Source organism: Lepisma saccharinum, chromosome 1 (genome assembly GCF_977018435.1).
Source record: "Lepisma saccharinum chromosome 1, izLepSacc3.1, whole genome shotgun sequence".
In the NCBI taxonomy this organism is placed as follows: domain Eukaryota; kingdom Metazoa; phylum Arthropoda; class Insecta; order Zygentoma; family Lepismatidae; genus Lepisma; species Lepisma saccharinum.
In genome coordinates this window covers 125,096,193-125,113,326 of record NC_139229.1, presented here as the reverse complement: position 1 = coordinate 125,113,326, position 17,134 = coordinate 125,096,193, and the positions used below count along the sequence as shown (strand labels likewise).

General features: G+C 36.5%; 1 protein-coding gene across 1 annotated transcript in view; it reads left to right on the top strand.

Moving 5' to 3' along the window:
* LOC145988117 (uncharacterized) overlaps positions 1 to 16,731 on the top strand; it is a 40,983-nt gene extending 24,252 nt beyond the window's left edge. Inside the window, exon 3 of the mRNA XM_083122949.1 lies at positions 16,423 to 16,731. Within this exon, the coding sequence (XP_082979075.1) occupies positions 16,423 to 16,685 (263 nt within the window). The 3' untranslated portion in view covers positions 16,686 to 16,731. The remainder of the gene's footprint in view (positions 1 to 16,422) is intronic.
* The last annotated feature ends 403 nt before the right edge of the window (positions 16,732 to 17,134 follow it).

Below are 17,134 nucleotides of genomic sequence, written 5' to 3'. Positions count from 1 at the left end.
GCTGGAAATGTTCACATATTATCAACCCATAAAAAGCCACTTTTGTCATTGTTGAAACAAAAACTGTGATCGAATTAATACTTCCATGTTTAAAAGCAGCTAGTAGGCTTAGGAGGCTCAAAATTATGCAGGGTATGATCAAGATTAAATCAGAATTGAGGGTGAACTTGAGGGCTGCAGCTCCTGGCCTCCACTACGTATATATATATTCCTGCCTGGCTATGGTTAAAATAATCTCCAAATAAACAAACCTAAACATCATCTTAGCGTTACTTCCACCTGCAACACAATAAATTATTTTGACTTTTTAATTAATATTAAAATAATTTAATCAAGAAGACTTGGTTAGATGGGCAGGCCATGTGACACGAATGGCAGAGGAAAGAATAGTTTACAGGATTCTTGTTGGGAAACCTGATGGTAAGGCACCAGTAGGAAGGCTAAGACGAGGATGGAGGGATAACGTTGAGATGGACCTAAAAGAAATCGGTAAGGATGTGAAAGATTGGATTGATCTTGCCCAGGATAGGGACAGATGGAAGGCTTGTGTTGCTGCAGCCATAAACCTTCGGGTTTAAGTATGCTATAGAACATGCATGTCCATCGCGTTAGTAGTACTGTAAATGTATGTTCTACTGCAACCCTGATTTTTTGACCTCTAAGAAAACCGTACCAAAACCTCAAAAACTCACTTTCTCTCCACGTTCCGCGCCTTATTTATTGCGCTGACGATGTTTCACAGCGCAGAAAAGCAGTGATGAGTAAATGCACTTTCTCATCCTTGAAGGATGAATGTACCTTATCGTAATTTTCCAAGTCCGGGACCAATGTTTGTATATCGTGACCTTTGTAAACCTCTCGGGAACGATGTGATCTCTCTGCCACACAAACACACACACACACGCGCGCGCGCCTCTCATTATTTCTGTATTGTGACGCAAGCAAACAAACAAATAATAATTCCTGGCCCCTATAACCCCGCCAGGGTGCGTGGTGCCCAACCCAAAAAAGGTTCTAACGGCTGCGGTTAGATAACCACACCTCTGTAGAGTTTCACGTGTTTTTTTCTCAAAGGTGCTATGGGACACCTCTGTTTGTCAAAAATTCGAGATATTTGCAATTTAACGCAGGACTTGGAAAAAATTTTCGGAAAATTTTTGGTTCCATGACGACCTATGTTTATTTTGGTATGGGAGGACAGAGGACATTGAGACTCGACCAACACACTAAACCCGACCTCTCTACGACTATTTGTTCAAAGGTTACGAGTGATCAAAAGTTTTGGGCGGGGTGGGTTAACTTCTTACCCCTTGACCCCAGGACCACCAAAACTTGGTACACGTATTCTACACCTCCAAAATCGACAGGGGGTATCTAACGATACCGGATGGGGGTGTTTTTCGATATATTTTTTCGATAACTCTTACTATTTTCGAGATATTAGCAATTTAAGATTTTTTTAACGCTGTGGACTTAGAAAATTTTCGATTGATGAAAAAAAATTGGTTCCATGACGACCTATGTTTATTTTGGTATGGGAGGACAGAGGACACCGAGACTCGACCGACACACTAAACCCGACCTCTCTACGCGTACTCTACGTCACCAAAAAAAATCGACAAGGGGAGATTTTTCGATAACTCTCACTGTTTCCAAGGTACTTAGGTTTTTGATAGACGACAACGACGGAGTCATCAATGAGTAAACATCTGAACTGTAATTGGCTATAATACTGGTGCGATAAATGATGAGGTGTTTTGACTGAATAGAAATACTTAAAACTAAGGCAAAAAATGTCTATAAAATTTCATTGGTACTGTGTATAACCTACGATTTTTGTAAAAAAAAAAAAAGCTTCCGAGAAAGTATGACCCCCTCAGATTTATGTGGCCAAAACCTGAATTTGCCAAAATTGCTGTTTATAAATTTGTTAAAAATAAGCTTTTCTCAATACTGTTTTGGCCACACACTTAAAACTAATCCAATATGCTCATATGAGCCACACCCACACACACCTACAGCTACATATATTTACCCACACATATTTACTTCCGGTCCATTTCCGGTTTACTTGACAGACACCTGTGGGTTACTGTGGTGTCTTCTGATTGGCTTACTGTTTCAGATGCGGTCCGCGCTTAGGCTACTTAAAGGGTTTTCGTATTACAGATCAGTTAATATTGTGAGAATAGTTGAAGAGTATAGAGGTGTTGTTCCAGTGCTCCTCAGTAGTCAGAGAAGGGGGTACGAGCAAATACCCTCCTCTCGCCCCCCTCCCCAAAATCTAACAATTTCATAGTGAGCTCTCTTAGTGTAATTTAACTGAAAATCATGATTTTACAAGTATAAAAAAACTGAAAATTTGTTTTACGCAAGAGCTTAAATTCCAATTTTATTGTATAAGAATTTTTTTATAGTTACAGAAGTTCAAAAAAACACAGTTCTACTACACTTGCCTGGTGCTGGCACTCCACAATATGTCTAAAAGTATATCGAACTAGACGGGGCAAATAATTTCTTAATTGCAATTATTTTTCCAAAGAAACTTCTACAACACAGAAATGTTAGCAAGAATTCTCATGTAAGCTAGTTGTTTTTACTCAGACAAAATCAATAGTTTTTGCATTCCAAACATTCCCCGAGTGTGCGTGCGTGTGTGTGTAGATGTGACCTCGACTTGTTAAGAATATGACGTCAATAATACTAGCTTGGATATGTCATGGCTTTTTTTTTCTCTATAAAAAAGAGAGAGAGAGAGGGTTATGTAACTGGTGATTTGCTTGGCTAAGGGGAATTTTCTGAGAATTTTTTCTATTCCAAATATTCCTGTATGTGTGTGTGTGTGTGTGTGTGTGTGGTTGTGTAGAGATTGATGCGCTTATGTATGTGTGTAAACATTAAGGCATTGACTTGTTAAGAATGTTACATCTATAATATTGTCTCGGGAATGTTATGCCCTTCCCTTTTCTCTATAAAAAAAGAGAGATTTGTGTTGATTGTTTGGTTAAAAAAAAATCCCAAAATTACTTGTTTTGTCACAAGAATTGTTTGCATACCAAATATTCCTAAGTGTTTGCGTAAAGATTGATGCATTAACCTGTTAAGAATATCACATCAATAATACCGGCTCGGAAATGTCATGTCCTCTTTCTCTATAGAAGGTCATATAAATGTGCTAATTGGTTGGGTAAGAGGGATTTCCTGATTAGTAAATTGAGGTTATAAATACGTACGTATAAAGGTTTTGCTAATATGGAATGCTAAAGCTTAGTACTTGGCTCTCTCAGGGATTCGAATTCTATTAGGTTAAACAGCATAGAAATTTTCACAGCAAGAATTCTTATATTTACTGAGGATATTCTTAACAACCTAATAATAAGTTAATAACCTGTGTTGTGATTCCACTATAAACTGTATACAAAATATGCAGTCCCTAGAATGAGATGGATGAGGCTTATAAACCTCGACCTATACAAGTGTACAATCTGGCAATGAATAGATGTTTTTTTTTATTAAGCATAGCAGAGTGTTTTAATATCAGACAACAATGTTAGAAAGTGTGTGCATGGCCCCCAAGAATACAATTTAAAATCACTAATGGGATATGAACCTTTTTACTTGAGTGAGGTATTTTGAATAATTGAGGAGAACAATCACAAATAAGCTTGCAAAAACGGTATTGGGAGGGGTCACGAGTTCAAACTTCAGACGATTTCTGTTAATCTGCTAAGGCGATATCAGTACGAAAAAATTTGTAAAAAAGGAAGAGGCAATTTTGACTAATGGCAACGATGAGGATGAATAATGATAATTATGATGAAATTGATGTGTGGCACTTAGAAAACAAAAAAACTTCAAAGTGTATTGCACCAACAGCTACAATTGTCCCCCTCTCCCCCCTCACACAAGGCAGTTAACAGAGGTGTACTTTTGTTGGTTTACGAGTCTGAGGGCTTAAATTTCTATGTTTACCTATAGCTGTACATATTAAAAAATATGAAATGACCTGAGCAATAAAATATAACAATACCGATTCTGACTTTTGTCGGATGATGTAGTGGTAACGTTGTTGCAATCCCACTCTCTGATGGCGTATAGACTTAAATGTTTCCATAATATGAAATATTGTTAATGGGAATGCATTGTTTCTAATGTTCAATATATAAAGTACATAACAAGAAAAAAGGAAGAAAATAAATGTTGCAGGTAGATACGAAGCTTCAACCCAAACACATATATGATCAGACAGGATGTCAACGATGCGTTTATAACTAACATGTGATTATTCAAAAATTGAAATAGTACAGTGGGAAACAATCAACTAACTAACTCTCTAGGCTTTTTTTTTTAAATCCGAAGAGAGCAAATACAAGCACAAGCGTAAATAATTAAATAAGTTACAAGGGGGTGAGACATGGTTCGAATCTTTTGATCTAGGTATGGATGCAGACAGGTACTACGTTTTGTGTGTGAACACAATTGATAATGGAAAATCCCCTTCAATATAATAACATAGTGGTAATGTTGGTCTTGCCTTGTTCCTATCGATAACATAGTGGTTACACGAAAGAAAGAAATAAAACAAATTAAAACACTGTCCCCTATTAAGAAATACTTCTCGAAATTATTCTACTTTTTTCTCTTCCTATCTTCGTAACTAAAAAAAAAATGTTTTGTCAAATGTTTGGATGTCTATGAAAATATTGAAACATATGATGTAATAATAAAACGTTGTTGCATTGTAATCAAATGAATTCGTTGAATATGTAGAATATGGTAGGATATATCTTAAAATGTTAGAAGCTATTTGTTATGGTATTCTGTCTTTTTCTCTCTCTCTCTTTCTCTATTTTTTCTTAAATTTTCATCATCATAGTTAAAATTAATCCAAGAGAAAATATATATTTTGTGTTGACATGGCAATAAAAATGCATGATCAATAGTTAAGGTCAACAGCTGAATAAACAGTGAGAGTGATACACGCAAGCTTCCAGCTGTGTGTGATTAGTACAAAATTGAGAGATGGAAGGCTTTTGTTGCTAAACCTTCAAGTTTAAGAAGGCAAAGGAATTAGTTGGTTAATACGGAGCTAATTAGGAACTGGCATCCTCGAAGCTTCATGCTGCAAGCCTCGCTTTTTACAAGTTTATTTCCGATATGATCCTCATGCTTTTTTTTTTTTTTTACAGATAACATCAAATGCCATGACATGCGATTTTCTGGCTCTTCTATTCACAACACAAATACTTATATTTCATTTTTATATCGCAACGATGAAGATAATTAGTACTATATGGGGGTTCGGTGAATCTCAGACTTCCAAGAAAAATAAAACTCCTGTGTAGCAGTGAGACACACTAACTAACTAACTAACTCTCTAGCCTTCTTAAACCCGAAGGTTCATGGCTGCAGCAACACAGGCTATTCATCTGTCCCTATCTTGAGCAAGTTCTATATACTCTTTTTCTATCCCTACCGATTTCATTTAGGTCCATCTCAACGTTGTCTCTCCATTTTTTTTGTTTTGGTCTTCCTACAGGTTTCTTAAGTAGGCTTAATTCAGGAAATGCATGTTACTTTTTTTTTCTTCATAAACTTTTGTCTTCTCGTTTAATATCTAAGAAACTAAAAGTTAAAATATACAAAACAGTAATTTTGCCTGTAGTATTATATGGATGTGAAACTTGGCGTCCCTTACATTGAAAAAGGATCAAAAATTGAGAGTATTTGAAAATAAGATTCTTAGGAAAATATTTTAGCCTAAAAGGGATGAAGAAACAAGTGAATGGTGAAGGTTACATAATTTAGAAGTACATAATTTCTATTTGTTTCCAAGTATTATTAGATTGATGATTAAATCATGAAGACCTAGGTGGGCACGAATGAGAAAGGAATAAAGGAGATTTTACAGGAATCTTGTTGGGAAACCTGATGGTAAAGGACCAAAACGAAGATGGAGATTGATCTAAAAGAAATCTGTAAAGATTGGAATAGAATATATATAAAGTTTGCTCAGGATAAGTACAAATTGAACTGTAACCACGAATTTTCAGAATCAAGAGTGCTAGAGAATTAATTAATTAATTAATATTTAATGTAATAAAGCTAGTAATATAGTATTCTTATTGAGAAGAGAATTTCTACAAAACCTTATTTTCCTCGTACGTTTACTAATAGCAGTTACATTTGACATGTTTGACTAATCGCGAATCAACGTACGGAAGCCGTTGGAAGCAGTTTGAAGACTGAAATGACTATGGAAGGATACTTATAATGTTAATATTTTAGTATAATGTTTTGGGAATTGCTTCTCGATAATGTTTGGTATTTAATTTAATCTGTTGTTAGATAAAATACATAATTATTAGAATTTAAGGATGGAAAATATGAACAGCGAATGAATGATACGTTTGACTAATCGTGAAGATCAGTATCACAGTACGTTTTATCATTCTTATATAAACGTTGAAACGTTTAAGAATGTATAAGAACGTTTACCGAAACGTTTCAACGTTTGTTAACATAAAATCTCCTTTATTCCTTTCTCATTCGTGCCCACCTAGGTCTTCATGATTTAATCATCAATCTAATAATACTTGGAAACAAATAGAAATTATGTACTTCTAAATTATGTAACCTTCACCATTCACTTGTTTCTTCATCCCTTTTAGGCTAAAATATTTTCCTAAGAATCTTATTTTCAAATACTCTCAATTTTTGATCCTTTTTCAATGTAAGGGACGCCAAGTTTCACATCCATATAATACTACAGGCAAAATTACTGTTTTGTATATTTTAACTTTTAGTTTCTCAGATATTAAACGAGAAGACAAAAGTTTATGAAGAAAAAAAAAGTAACATGCATTTCCTGAATTAAGCCTACTTAAGAAACCTGTAGGAAGACCAAAACAAAAAAAATGGAGAGACAACGTTGAGATGGACCTAAATGAAATCGGTAGGGATAGAAAAAGAGTATATAGAACTTGCTCAAGATAGGGACAGATGAATAGCCTGTGTTGCTGCAGCCATGAACCTTCGGGTTTAAGAAGTCTAGAGAGTTAGTTAGTTAGTTAGTGTGTCTCACTGCTACACAGGAGTTTTATTTTTCTTGGAAGTCTGAGATTCACCGAACCCCCATATAGTACTAATTATCTTCATCGTTGCGATTTAAAAATGAAATATAAGTATTTGTGTTGTGAATAGAAGAGCCAGAAAATCGCATGTCATGGCATTTGATGTTATCTGTAAAAAAAAAAAGCATGAGGATCATATCGGAAATAAACTTGTAAAAAGCGAGGCTTGCAGCATGAAGCTTCGAGGATGCCAGTTCCTAATTAGCTCCGTATTAACCAACTAATTCCTTTGCCTTCTTAAACTTGAAGGTTTAGCAACAAAAGCCTTCCATCTCTCAATTTTGTACTAATCACACACAGCTGGAAGCTTGCGTGTATCACTCTCACTGTTTATTCAGCTCTTGACCTTAACTATTGATCATGCATTTTTATTGCCATGTCAACACAAAATATATATTTTCTCTTGGATTAATTTTAACTATGATGATGAAAATTTAAGAAAAAATAGAGAAAGAGAGAGAGAGAAAAAGACAGAATACCATAACAAATAGCTTCTAACATTTTAAGATATATCCTACCATATTCTACATATTCAACGAATTCATTTGATTACAATGCAACAACGTTTTATTATTACATCATATGTTTCAATATTTTCATAGACATCCAAACATTTGACAAAACATTTTTTTTTTAGTTACGAAGATAGGAAGAGAAAAAAGTAGAATAATTTCGAGAAGTATTTCTTAATAGGGGACAGTGTTTTAATTTGTTTTATTTCTTTCTTTCGTGTAACCACTATGTTATCGATAGGAACAAGGCAAGACCAACATTACCACTATGTTATTATATTGAAGGGGATTTTCCATTATCAATTGTGTTCACACACAAAACTTAGTACCTGTCTGCATCCATACCTAGATCAAAAGATTCGAACCATGTCTCACCCCCTTGTAACTTATTTAATTATTTACGCTTGTGCTTGTATTTGCTCTCTTCGGATTTAAAAAAAAGCCTAGAGAGTTAGTTAGTTGATTGTTTCCCACTGTACTATTTCAATTTTTGAATAATCACATGTTAGTTATAAACGCATCGTTGACATCCTGTCTGATCATATATGTGTTTGGGTTGAAGCTTCGTATCTACCTGCAACATTTATTTTCTTCCTTTTTTCTTGTTATGTACTTTATATATTGAACATTAGAAACAATGCATTCCCATTAACAATATTTCATATTATGGAAACATTTAAGTCTATACGCCATCAGAGAGTGGGATTGCAACAACGTTACCACTACATCATCCGACAAAAGTCAGAATCGGTATTGTTATATTTTATTGCTCAGGTCATTTCATATTTTTTAATATGTACAGCTATAGGTAAACATAGAAATTTAAGCCCTCAGACTCGTAAACCAACAAAAGTACACCTCTGTTAACTGCCTTGTGTGAGGGGGGAGAGGGGGACAATTGTAGCTGTTGGTGCAATACACTTTGAAGTTTTTTTGTTTTCTAAGTGCCACACATCAATTTCATCATAATTATCATTATTCATCCTCATCGTTGCCATTAGTCAAAATTGCCTCTTCCTTTTTTACAAATTTTTTCGTACTGATATCGCCTTAGCAGATTAACAGAAATCGTCTGAAGTTTGAACTCGTGACCCCTCCCAATACCGTTTTTGCAAGCTTATTTGTGATTGTTCTCCTCAATTATTCAAAATACCTCACTCAAGTAAAAAGGTTCATATCCCATTAGTGATTTTAAATTGTATTCTTGGGGGCCATGCACACACTTTCTAACATTGTTGTCTGATATTAAAACACTCTGCTATGCTTAATAAAAAAAAACATCTATTCATTGCCAGATTGTACACTTGTATAGGTCGAGGTTTATAAGCCTCATCCATCTCATTCTAGGGACTGCATATTTTGTATACAGTTTATAGTGGAATCACAACACAGGTTATTAACTTATTATTAGGTTGTTAAGAATATCCTCAGTAAATATAAGAATTCTTGCTGTGAAAATTTCTATGCTGTTTAACCTAATAGAATTCGAATCCCTGAGAGAGCCAAGTACTAAGCTTTAGCATTCCATATTAGCAAAACCTTTATACGTACGTATTTATAACCTCAATTTACTAATCAGGAAATCCCTCTTACCCAACCAATTAGCACATTTATATGACCTTCTATAGAGAAAGAGGACATGACATTTCCGAGCCGGTATTATTGATGTGATATTCTTAACAGGTTAATGCATCAATCTTTACGCAAACACTTAGGAATATTTGGTATGCAAACAATTCTTGTGACAAAACAAGTAATTTTGGGATTTTTTTTTAACCAAACAATCAACACAAATCTCTCTTTTTTTATAGAGAAAAGGGAAGGGCATAACATTCCCGAGACAATATTATAGATGTAACATTCTTAACAAGTCAATGCCTTAATGTTTACACACATACATAAGCGCATCAATCTCTACACAACCACACACACACACACACACACACACATACAGGAATATTTGGAATAGAAAAAATTCTCAGAAAATTCCCCTTAGCCAAGCAAATCACCAGTTACATAACCCTCTCTCTCTCTCTTTTTTATAGAGAAAAAAAAAGCCATGACATATCCAAGCTAGTATTATTGACGTCATATTCTTAACAAGTCGAGGTCACATCTACACACACACGCACGCACACTCGGGGAATGTTTGGAATGCAAAAACTATTGATTTTGTCTGAGTAAAAACAACTAGCTTACATGAGAATTCTTGCTAACATTTCTGTGTTGTAGAAGTTTCTTTGGAAAAATAATTGCAATTAAGAAATTATTTGCCCCGTCTAGTTCGATATACTTTTAGACATATTGTGGAGTGCCAGCACCAGGCAAGTGTAGTAGAACTGTGTTTTTTTGAACTTCTGTAACTATAAAAAAATTCTTATACAATAAAATTGGAATTTAAGCTCTTGCGTAAAACAAATTTTCAGTTTTTTTATACTTGTAAAATCATGATTTTCAGTTAAATTACACTAAGAGAGCTCACTATGAAATTGTTAGATTTTGGGGAGGGGAGCGAGAGGAGGGTATTTGCTCGTACCCCCTTCTCTGACTACTGAGGAGCACTGGAACAACACCTCTATACTCTTCAACTATTCTCACAATATTAACTGATCTGTAATACGAAAACCCTTTAAGTAGCCTAAGCGCGGACCGCATCTGAAACAGTAAGCCAATCAGAAGACACCACAGTAACCCACAGGTGTCTGTCAAGTAAACCGGAAGTGGACCGGAAGTAAATATGTGTGGGTAAATATATGTAGCTGTAGGTGTGTGTGGGTGTGGCTCATATGAGCATATTGGATTAGTTTTAAGTGTGTGGCCAAAACAGTATTGAGAAAAGCTTATTTTTAACAAATTTATAAACAGCAATTTTGGCAAATTCAGGTTTTGGCCACATCAATCTGAGGGGGTCATACTTTCTCGGAAGCTTTTTTTTTTACAAAAATCGTAGGTTATACACAGTACCAATGAAATTTTATAGACATTTTTTGCCTTAGTTTTAAGTATTTCTATTCAGTCAAAACACCTCATCATTTATCGCACCAGTATTATAGCCAATTACAGTTCAGATGTTTACTCATTGATGACTCCGTCGTTGTCGTCTATCAAAAACCTAAGTACCTTGGAAACAGTGAGAGTTATCGAAAAATCTCCCCTTGTCGATTTTTTTTGGTGACGTAGAGTACGCGTAGAGAGGTCGGGTTTAGTGTGTCGGTCGAGTCTCGGTGTCCTCTGTCCTCCCATACCAAAATAAACATAGGTCGTCATGGAACCAATTTTTTTTCATCAATCGAAAATTTTCTAAGTCCACAGCGTTAAAAAATCTTAAATTGCAAATATCTCGAAAATAGTAAGAGTTATCGAAAAAATATATCGAAAAACACCCCCATCCGGTATCGTTAGATACCCCCTGTCGATTTTGGAGGTGTAGAATACGTGTACCAAGTTTTGGTGGTCCTGGGGTCAAGGGGTAAGAAGTTAACCCACCCCGCCCAAAAGTTTTGATCACTCGTAACCTTTGAACAAATAGTCGTAGAGAGGTCGGGTTTAGTGTGTTGGTCGAGTCTCAATGTCCTCTGTCCTCCCATACCAAAATAAACATAGGTCGTCATGGAACCAAAAATTTTCCGAAAATGTTTTCCAAGTCCTGCGTTAAATTGCAAATATCTCGAATTTTTGACAAACAGAGGTGTCCCATAGCACCTTTGAGAAAAAAACACGTGAAACTCTACAGAGGTGTGGTTATCTAACCGCAGCCGTTAGAATCTTTTTTGGGTTGTGCACCACGCACCCTGGCGGGGTTATAGGGGCCAGGAATCCTAAAAAAAAAACAATTATTATTTGTTTGTTTGCTTGCGTCACAATACAGAAATAATGAGAGGCGCGCGCGTGTGTGTGTGTGTGTGTTTGTGTGGCAGAGAGATCACATCGTTCCCGAGAGGTTTACAAAGGTCACGATATATAAACATGGCCGGACTTAAAAAATTACGATAAGGCGCATTCATCCTTCAAGGATGAGAAAGTGCATTTACTCATCACTGCTTTTCTTCGCTGTGAAACATCGTCAGCGCAATAAATGAGGCGCGGAACGTGGAGAGATAGTGAGTTTTTGAGGTTTTGGTGCGATTTTCTTAGAGGTCAAAAAATCAGGGTTGCAGTAGAACATACATTTACAGTACTACTCGCGTTGATCGCGATTGACCGGTCGATCGCGGGGCGTTTGTTGGTCGATCGCAGTTATCTATTGTAATTATACGAATATACGTTATTTGAATTCAAATTCTATAATGTATAGTGGCTGAGTAGGTACAAATTTTTGCAAAGATTAACGATTAATAGTAGGTCACTGCCTGTTGTGACAATAAAAAGTAGATAACTGCTTGATTGAAGTTGGATATGCATGCTATAGAGTATAATATAATTTTAATTAGCTCTGCATTGAAATTCCAGAAGTTTCCCTTTTTTTCATTACAATTTTTATATACGTGTCATCTTCAAACATCAATATGATATACGAAATATCAACTTTATATTCGTTCTATTAATAAGAAGGAATCACAACAATCACTACAATACCGAAGTGAATAAATTTTAATAAATCAGTTATATATGGAAAAAGCTACAGAATTATTCAATTGCTAATGAGTGGCTTATCCTACTTAGAAATCCTCGTTCCACACATAAATTTTGTCACATGAATCAGCCGAAAATGTAAACAGAATCTGTAGATGCAGCTGAAGTAAAGAAAACAAAGTTATGTCACGATGTATATAGAAGACGATTTTGTTAGTTTGTTTCTAAGCCCACTTCTATGCTCAGATAGGCTAATCGGGACTAAACCTACAGTTTAACGTGTAGTCCGAACCCGTGTGCATTGTGCTTCCACCAGAGGACGGGGAGTCGAAACAGGACCTCTTCATTATAATGCGACAGCGTTATGCCATTGGGGGAATACCAAGAAAACGTATATTCAGGGGTGCCCACGAGGGGGATTATGGCGCAGGCTGCGCCATCGAGATTCTTTGGGGGATTTTTTCCCTTCAAATAACGTAAAATTGAACATTTATATATTTTTCCAAAATACAGGTAAAAATTTTACACCTTAAATTCACCATATTTAATCCATTATATGAAGAAAAGAAAGCGTTTAAGGTCATTATTGAAGGTGCGAGGAAGGGGGATAAATATCCAACTCTTATATGTTAGGCCTTAATTGACACGTGGGTTCTATGGGGAATTCTGAATTATACGTCTAAGTCTTAGATTATGGCGGGTATCTTAGTTAGAGGGGCATTGAGCATTAAGGTATCAATTCTTGTGTATTACTATTGTCTTAGAATGTTGCAGAAATTCTGGTGTGGAGACTGAGAATTAATTTTTTGGAGGAAACAATATCCACTCTTCAATATCAACAGTAAGTCTAAAATTGGCATGGACATTTTTCTGGTAGGATTGAGTAAGAAATTTAAAGGGGGAGATAGGAAGCTCTTGATAAAGTGTTAAATCTTAGATTGTCAAGGGATTTCTGTAGTGAAGAGAGAGTTTGAACATTAAATTTTGGAGACTGTATTTTCGACCACGAACGTGCCAAGACAGAAGTTGGAAAAGACTAAATATCCCGGGATCCTAAGAAAGTATTGACACCCCGTTAAATTAATATTCTTGAAAGCCTGCAAAGACATGGATGTAAAAATGTTCTTGCTTGCTTCGCTCGCAATAATGTGTTTGTTACAACAATGCGTGTTTGGCGCTTTACTGAGGTGGATGTGAATTTTTATGCTATAGCTGCATTACAAGACATGAGCGATATTCGCCATATTCATGAGTAACATCACTTCTTAAAATATAGTGCTTAGTGTTGGTATACTGCTTAGGGATTACGATATAGTTTAAGGGCGCAAATGATATGATTTGGGGGGACATGATTTTTGTGGGGATGCACCATTGGCCTTGGGGGGATGGGCACCCCTGCGTATATTGTCCTTACCCCTCAAATGTTAGCACCCAATCGCAGCTACTACAAACATTCAGATAGATTTGTCAGTTGTACAAACCTTGTAAGCTAAGAAAAGTAACCCCCAAGGAGTAAGAAAACTCTTTCAGTCAAAAACTTATACCATGAAAATACTATGCTCAGGAACATGCATTTAAATTACGAGAAACTTCACGATTGTCTACCATCGCACTTTCTATCATTGCCGCCGAATACATAAAATCAAGTATGTGCCTTGTATTTGCAACACAAGCTTAAACCTAATTCACATTTATTTCACTGTATTAACATGCATGTAAGAATGTGATTAGAATGTATGGCTGGTGTATGGCTGCGCATGTGTAAACACTTCCTTGAAATAATTGTGTCCGTCAGAGACAAAGCGAAAGGAAATGGAACAAAATGCGAGAATAGATTAGAAAAGAATAAAGAGAAAAACAAGGAAAGGGAAAAGACGTAAGAGGAAAATCGGGAGTGTAAGAGAGAGGGGGGATACATACGTCTTACGTACACATACATGGTCTTACATTTATACTGCCCACCCTAATCTATCACTTTGGAACTTCTGCCCACCCGGTCGAAAATTTCTGGCGCCACCCCTGATTGTAACTGTAATTGTGAAAAGTGGAAACATTACAAAACAAGCGGTTTCTGTTACGGACTTCCTGAACGCAATTTGCCGGAACCTGTTGCATGAAGAGGCCGCCGAACGGCCGACACTCTGGCGGTAAACGACTGAAATAACCTCCCTGTATTATTTTACATATCCCGGCTCAGCAGCAAAGGCAAAAGGTAAAGTTTCTCGTATATATAGCACCGTGCCATGAAGGCACATTTTAGGGGATGTGGGGGTAGGACCCCACACATTCTCGATCTATGAAGTTTTGAGGTGGTGTAATCAGCACCACGCTCCGGCCGCCTTTACCCCCAGGGTTGCTTCCAGCTACTCATTGATTTGAGACTGGGTGAGTCCCACAGCTGCTTTATACGGGGATGAAAAAGAAAATTCTGACCTTAGATCACCTACTCCGGTAATCAAACCTGGGTCTCCCGCGTGTCAGTCAGACGCCCTAATGACTTTTTTATTATTATTATTTTATGTAATGACTTTTTTATTATTATTATTTTATGTAAGGAAAGCCCCCTAAGCGACAGCTGTCCCCACACAAAACGCATATCAATTATTCTCAATTCTCGACTTTTTCATTCAGGATAGACAAACACAAACATCCATGTCAGAACCGGGATTCGAACCCGAGACCCCTGGTGTCATAGCGCTGACCACTCCGCCACGGAGGTAGACACCGACTAGACAGACCACCATGGCTCTAATCTTGAGCAACAAAATCTGTTAGCATATTGGTCGATATCATTGTATTCGTAGATTGGCAACAAGTTATTGTTATGACCAGGGAACGGATTTATATGTATTAAAAATTTACATATTTAGTTACTTTCACCAAAATATGGGGTTAAATATGGACTTAAAATTGTAAGAAAATACATTTTTAATAATATAAAACACTATAAGAGCTACATAAAATACAGTACGGTCATATTGACATTAATTGTAAAACAACTCAAAATGTGTTTTCATTTTCTGTTTCCAAAACAATGAATATAAAAAAATGTTGTAAGTGTTCGAACGTGAATTTCTTTCTGTTGTCTGTTAAGATGGATTTATATTGACTAAAACTGTGTTCAATATCACAAGAATTAATTGGGATCTTATTTCAAACTTGTCAGTTACTCGCAAGAAATTCACCCAATTCTTTTGAGCCAAAACCTAATATGTATGTAAAAAATATGGAAAATAAAAACTGACTTTTTCGAGTCTACATGCCATGATGTGCAAAGATAATAAAAAGTATAACTGATTTCAGCTTTGTACAGAAATATGTATTTACATATAAATGGTTATGACGCTGGGCATAAATGGAACGTGCAACGGTAATAATAAGTACGGGTGTTGCCGTTTACAGTTTAATCCCCGCCGCAAGGTGCCGGGCTCTGCTAGGCCGTATACGACAAGGTCAGGGCAGGCCCCCCTCCCCCCCGCCCGTCACTGCTGTCAGCCCCCTTGACATTAGGTCATTAGGTGAAACTATTTTTTGTATAATTTGTTTGCAGTGAAAAGCGAAAATGCAGACAGCAGTTATTACATTCATTCATCTTGTTTATGAGCCGAAGTCTAGGTAGAATATTCTCTACACTTTAGAAAGCTCTTTTTTTCTTTTAAGGGAACTTCTATATCTGTACTTTCGCTGCCCCTTCCACATTTGCGTCAAAGATCAAGAGCTCCCAATTTTTGGGAACGAAGGGGAGTTCTATTGCTTCGGGCAGGGGTGGGATGTACTGTAGGCACTATGATTGAATATTGTGTTTTTTTTCTTGTATGATATATGTAAATATCTGTATCATCAAAGTAGTATGGAGTGTGTAGTAAGGGATGATGTCAGTAGAATTAACACTTCAAGGGATGTTTTAGAAGATATAGAAGAAACTGTAGTATTTGCATGATATTTCTAAATTTTATGTTTTACATTAACTTGATGAACTCCCCCCCCCCCTTTACACACACGTAATTCACATTCAATTAATACTGTTAAACTTTTGAAAATGGACTTGGTCTAAAAAGCCCCGCCCCTGACAACCCGTAAGCCCCCCCTGAAGATCAATTCTAGCAACGGACCTGGGTCAGGGTTGTAGCTTTGACGACTACGTACAATTCATCTGGACACTGGAAATTACTTCAATGCTTACTTACTATCAATCTTAATTTCAGCTCAAATGTTTACGTTCAACGGTTCTATGAAAGGCACTAACTGGACAAGAATTGAAGACCCGACTGAAATGGTTGTGAGAGGTTGTTCCAACGTTTATGCAGGATATTACCACAAAAGAGGCTGCCACACGCTGGAGGGCATGGACGATACCGTCAGGTTTATATGTTATTGCGAGGAAGCATTATGCAACTCCGTTCAAGTTGGAACTTCACCATCGGTGACTATTTGGATTTTCTTTCACATACTAACGACATTATGCTAGCTAATCCAATGGGCACATGTCTCATGTACAAAGAGTAATTTAATAAATGCAGAATTTTCATGAACCTACTAAAATTAAATTCTGGACAGCGAACTTGAAATACAAGTTCTAATTTTGTATTTGCATTAATTGCTATTTTCTTTGCTATTCTATTTCTACAAGTTAATCAAAATTGAAGATGATGAATCTGGTGGATAGGACAACTAATAGAACTGAGGAATGTGATAGAATGAGATTATTTCAGTGACATCCATGCTTGTTCTGCATTTGTAGCTTGGAAGCGAGTCATAATTGCCGAAACCACCAATCAACAAGCGAGTCGCTGACGTCATATTAACCCAGCACCCATCGTTAACTCTCCTGCTCCGGCTCTACAGTGTTGCTAGGATCGCTGGCTAGACTAGTGGAGTTAGCTCAAGAGGTTCCCAATAATAACTCTACGTGACCCT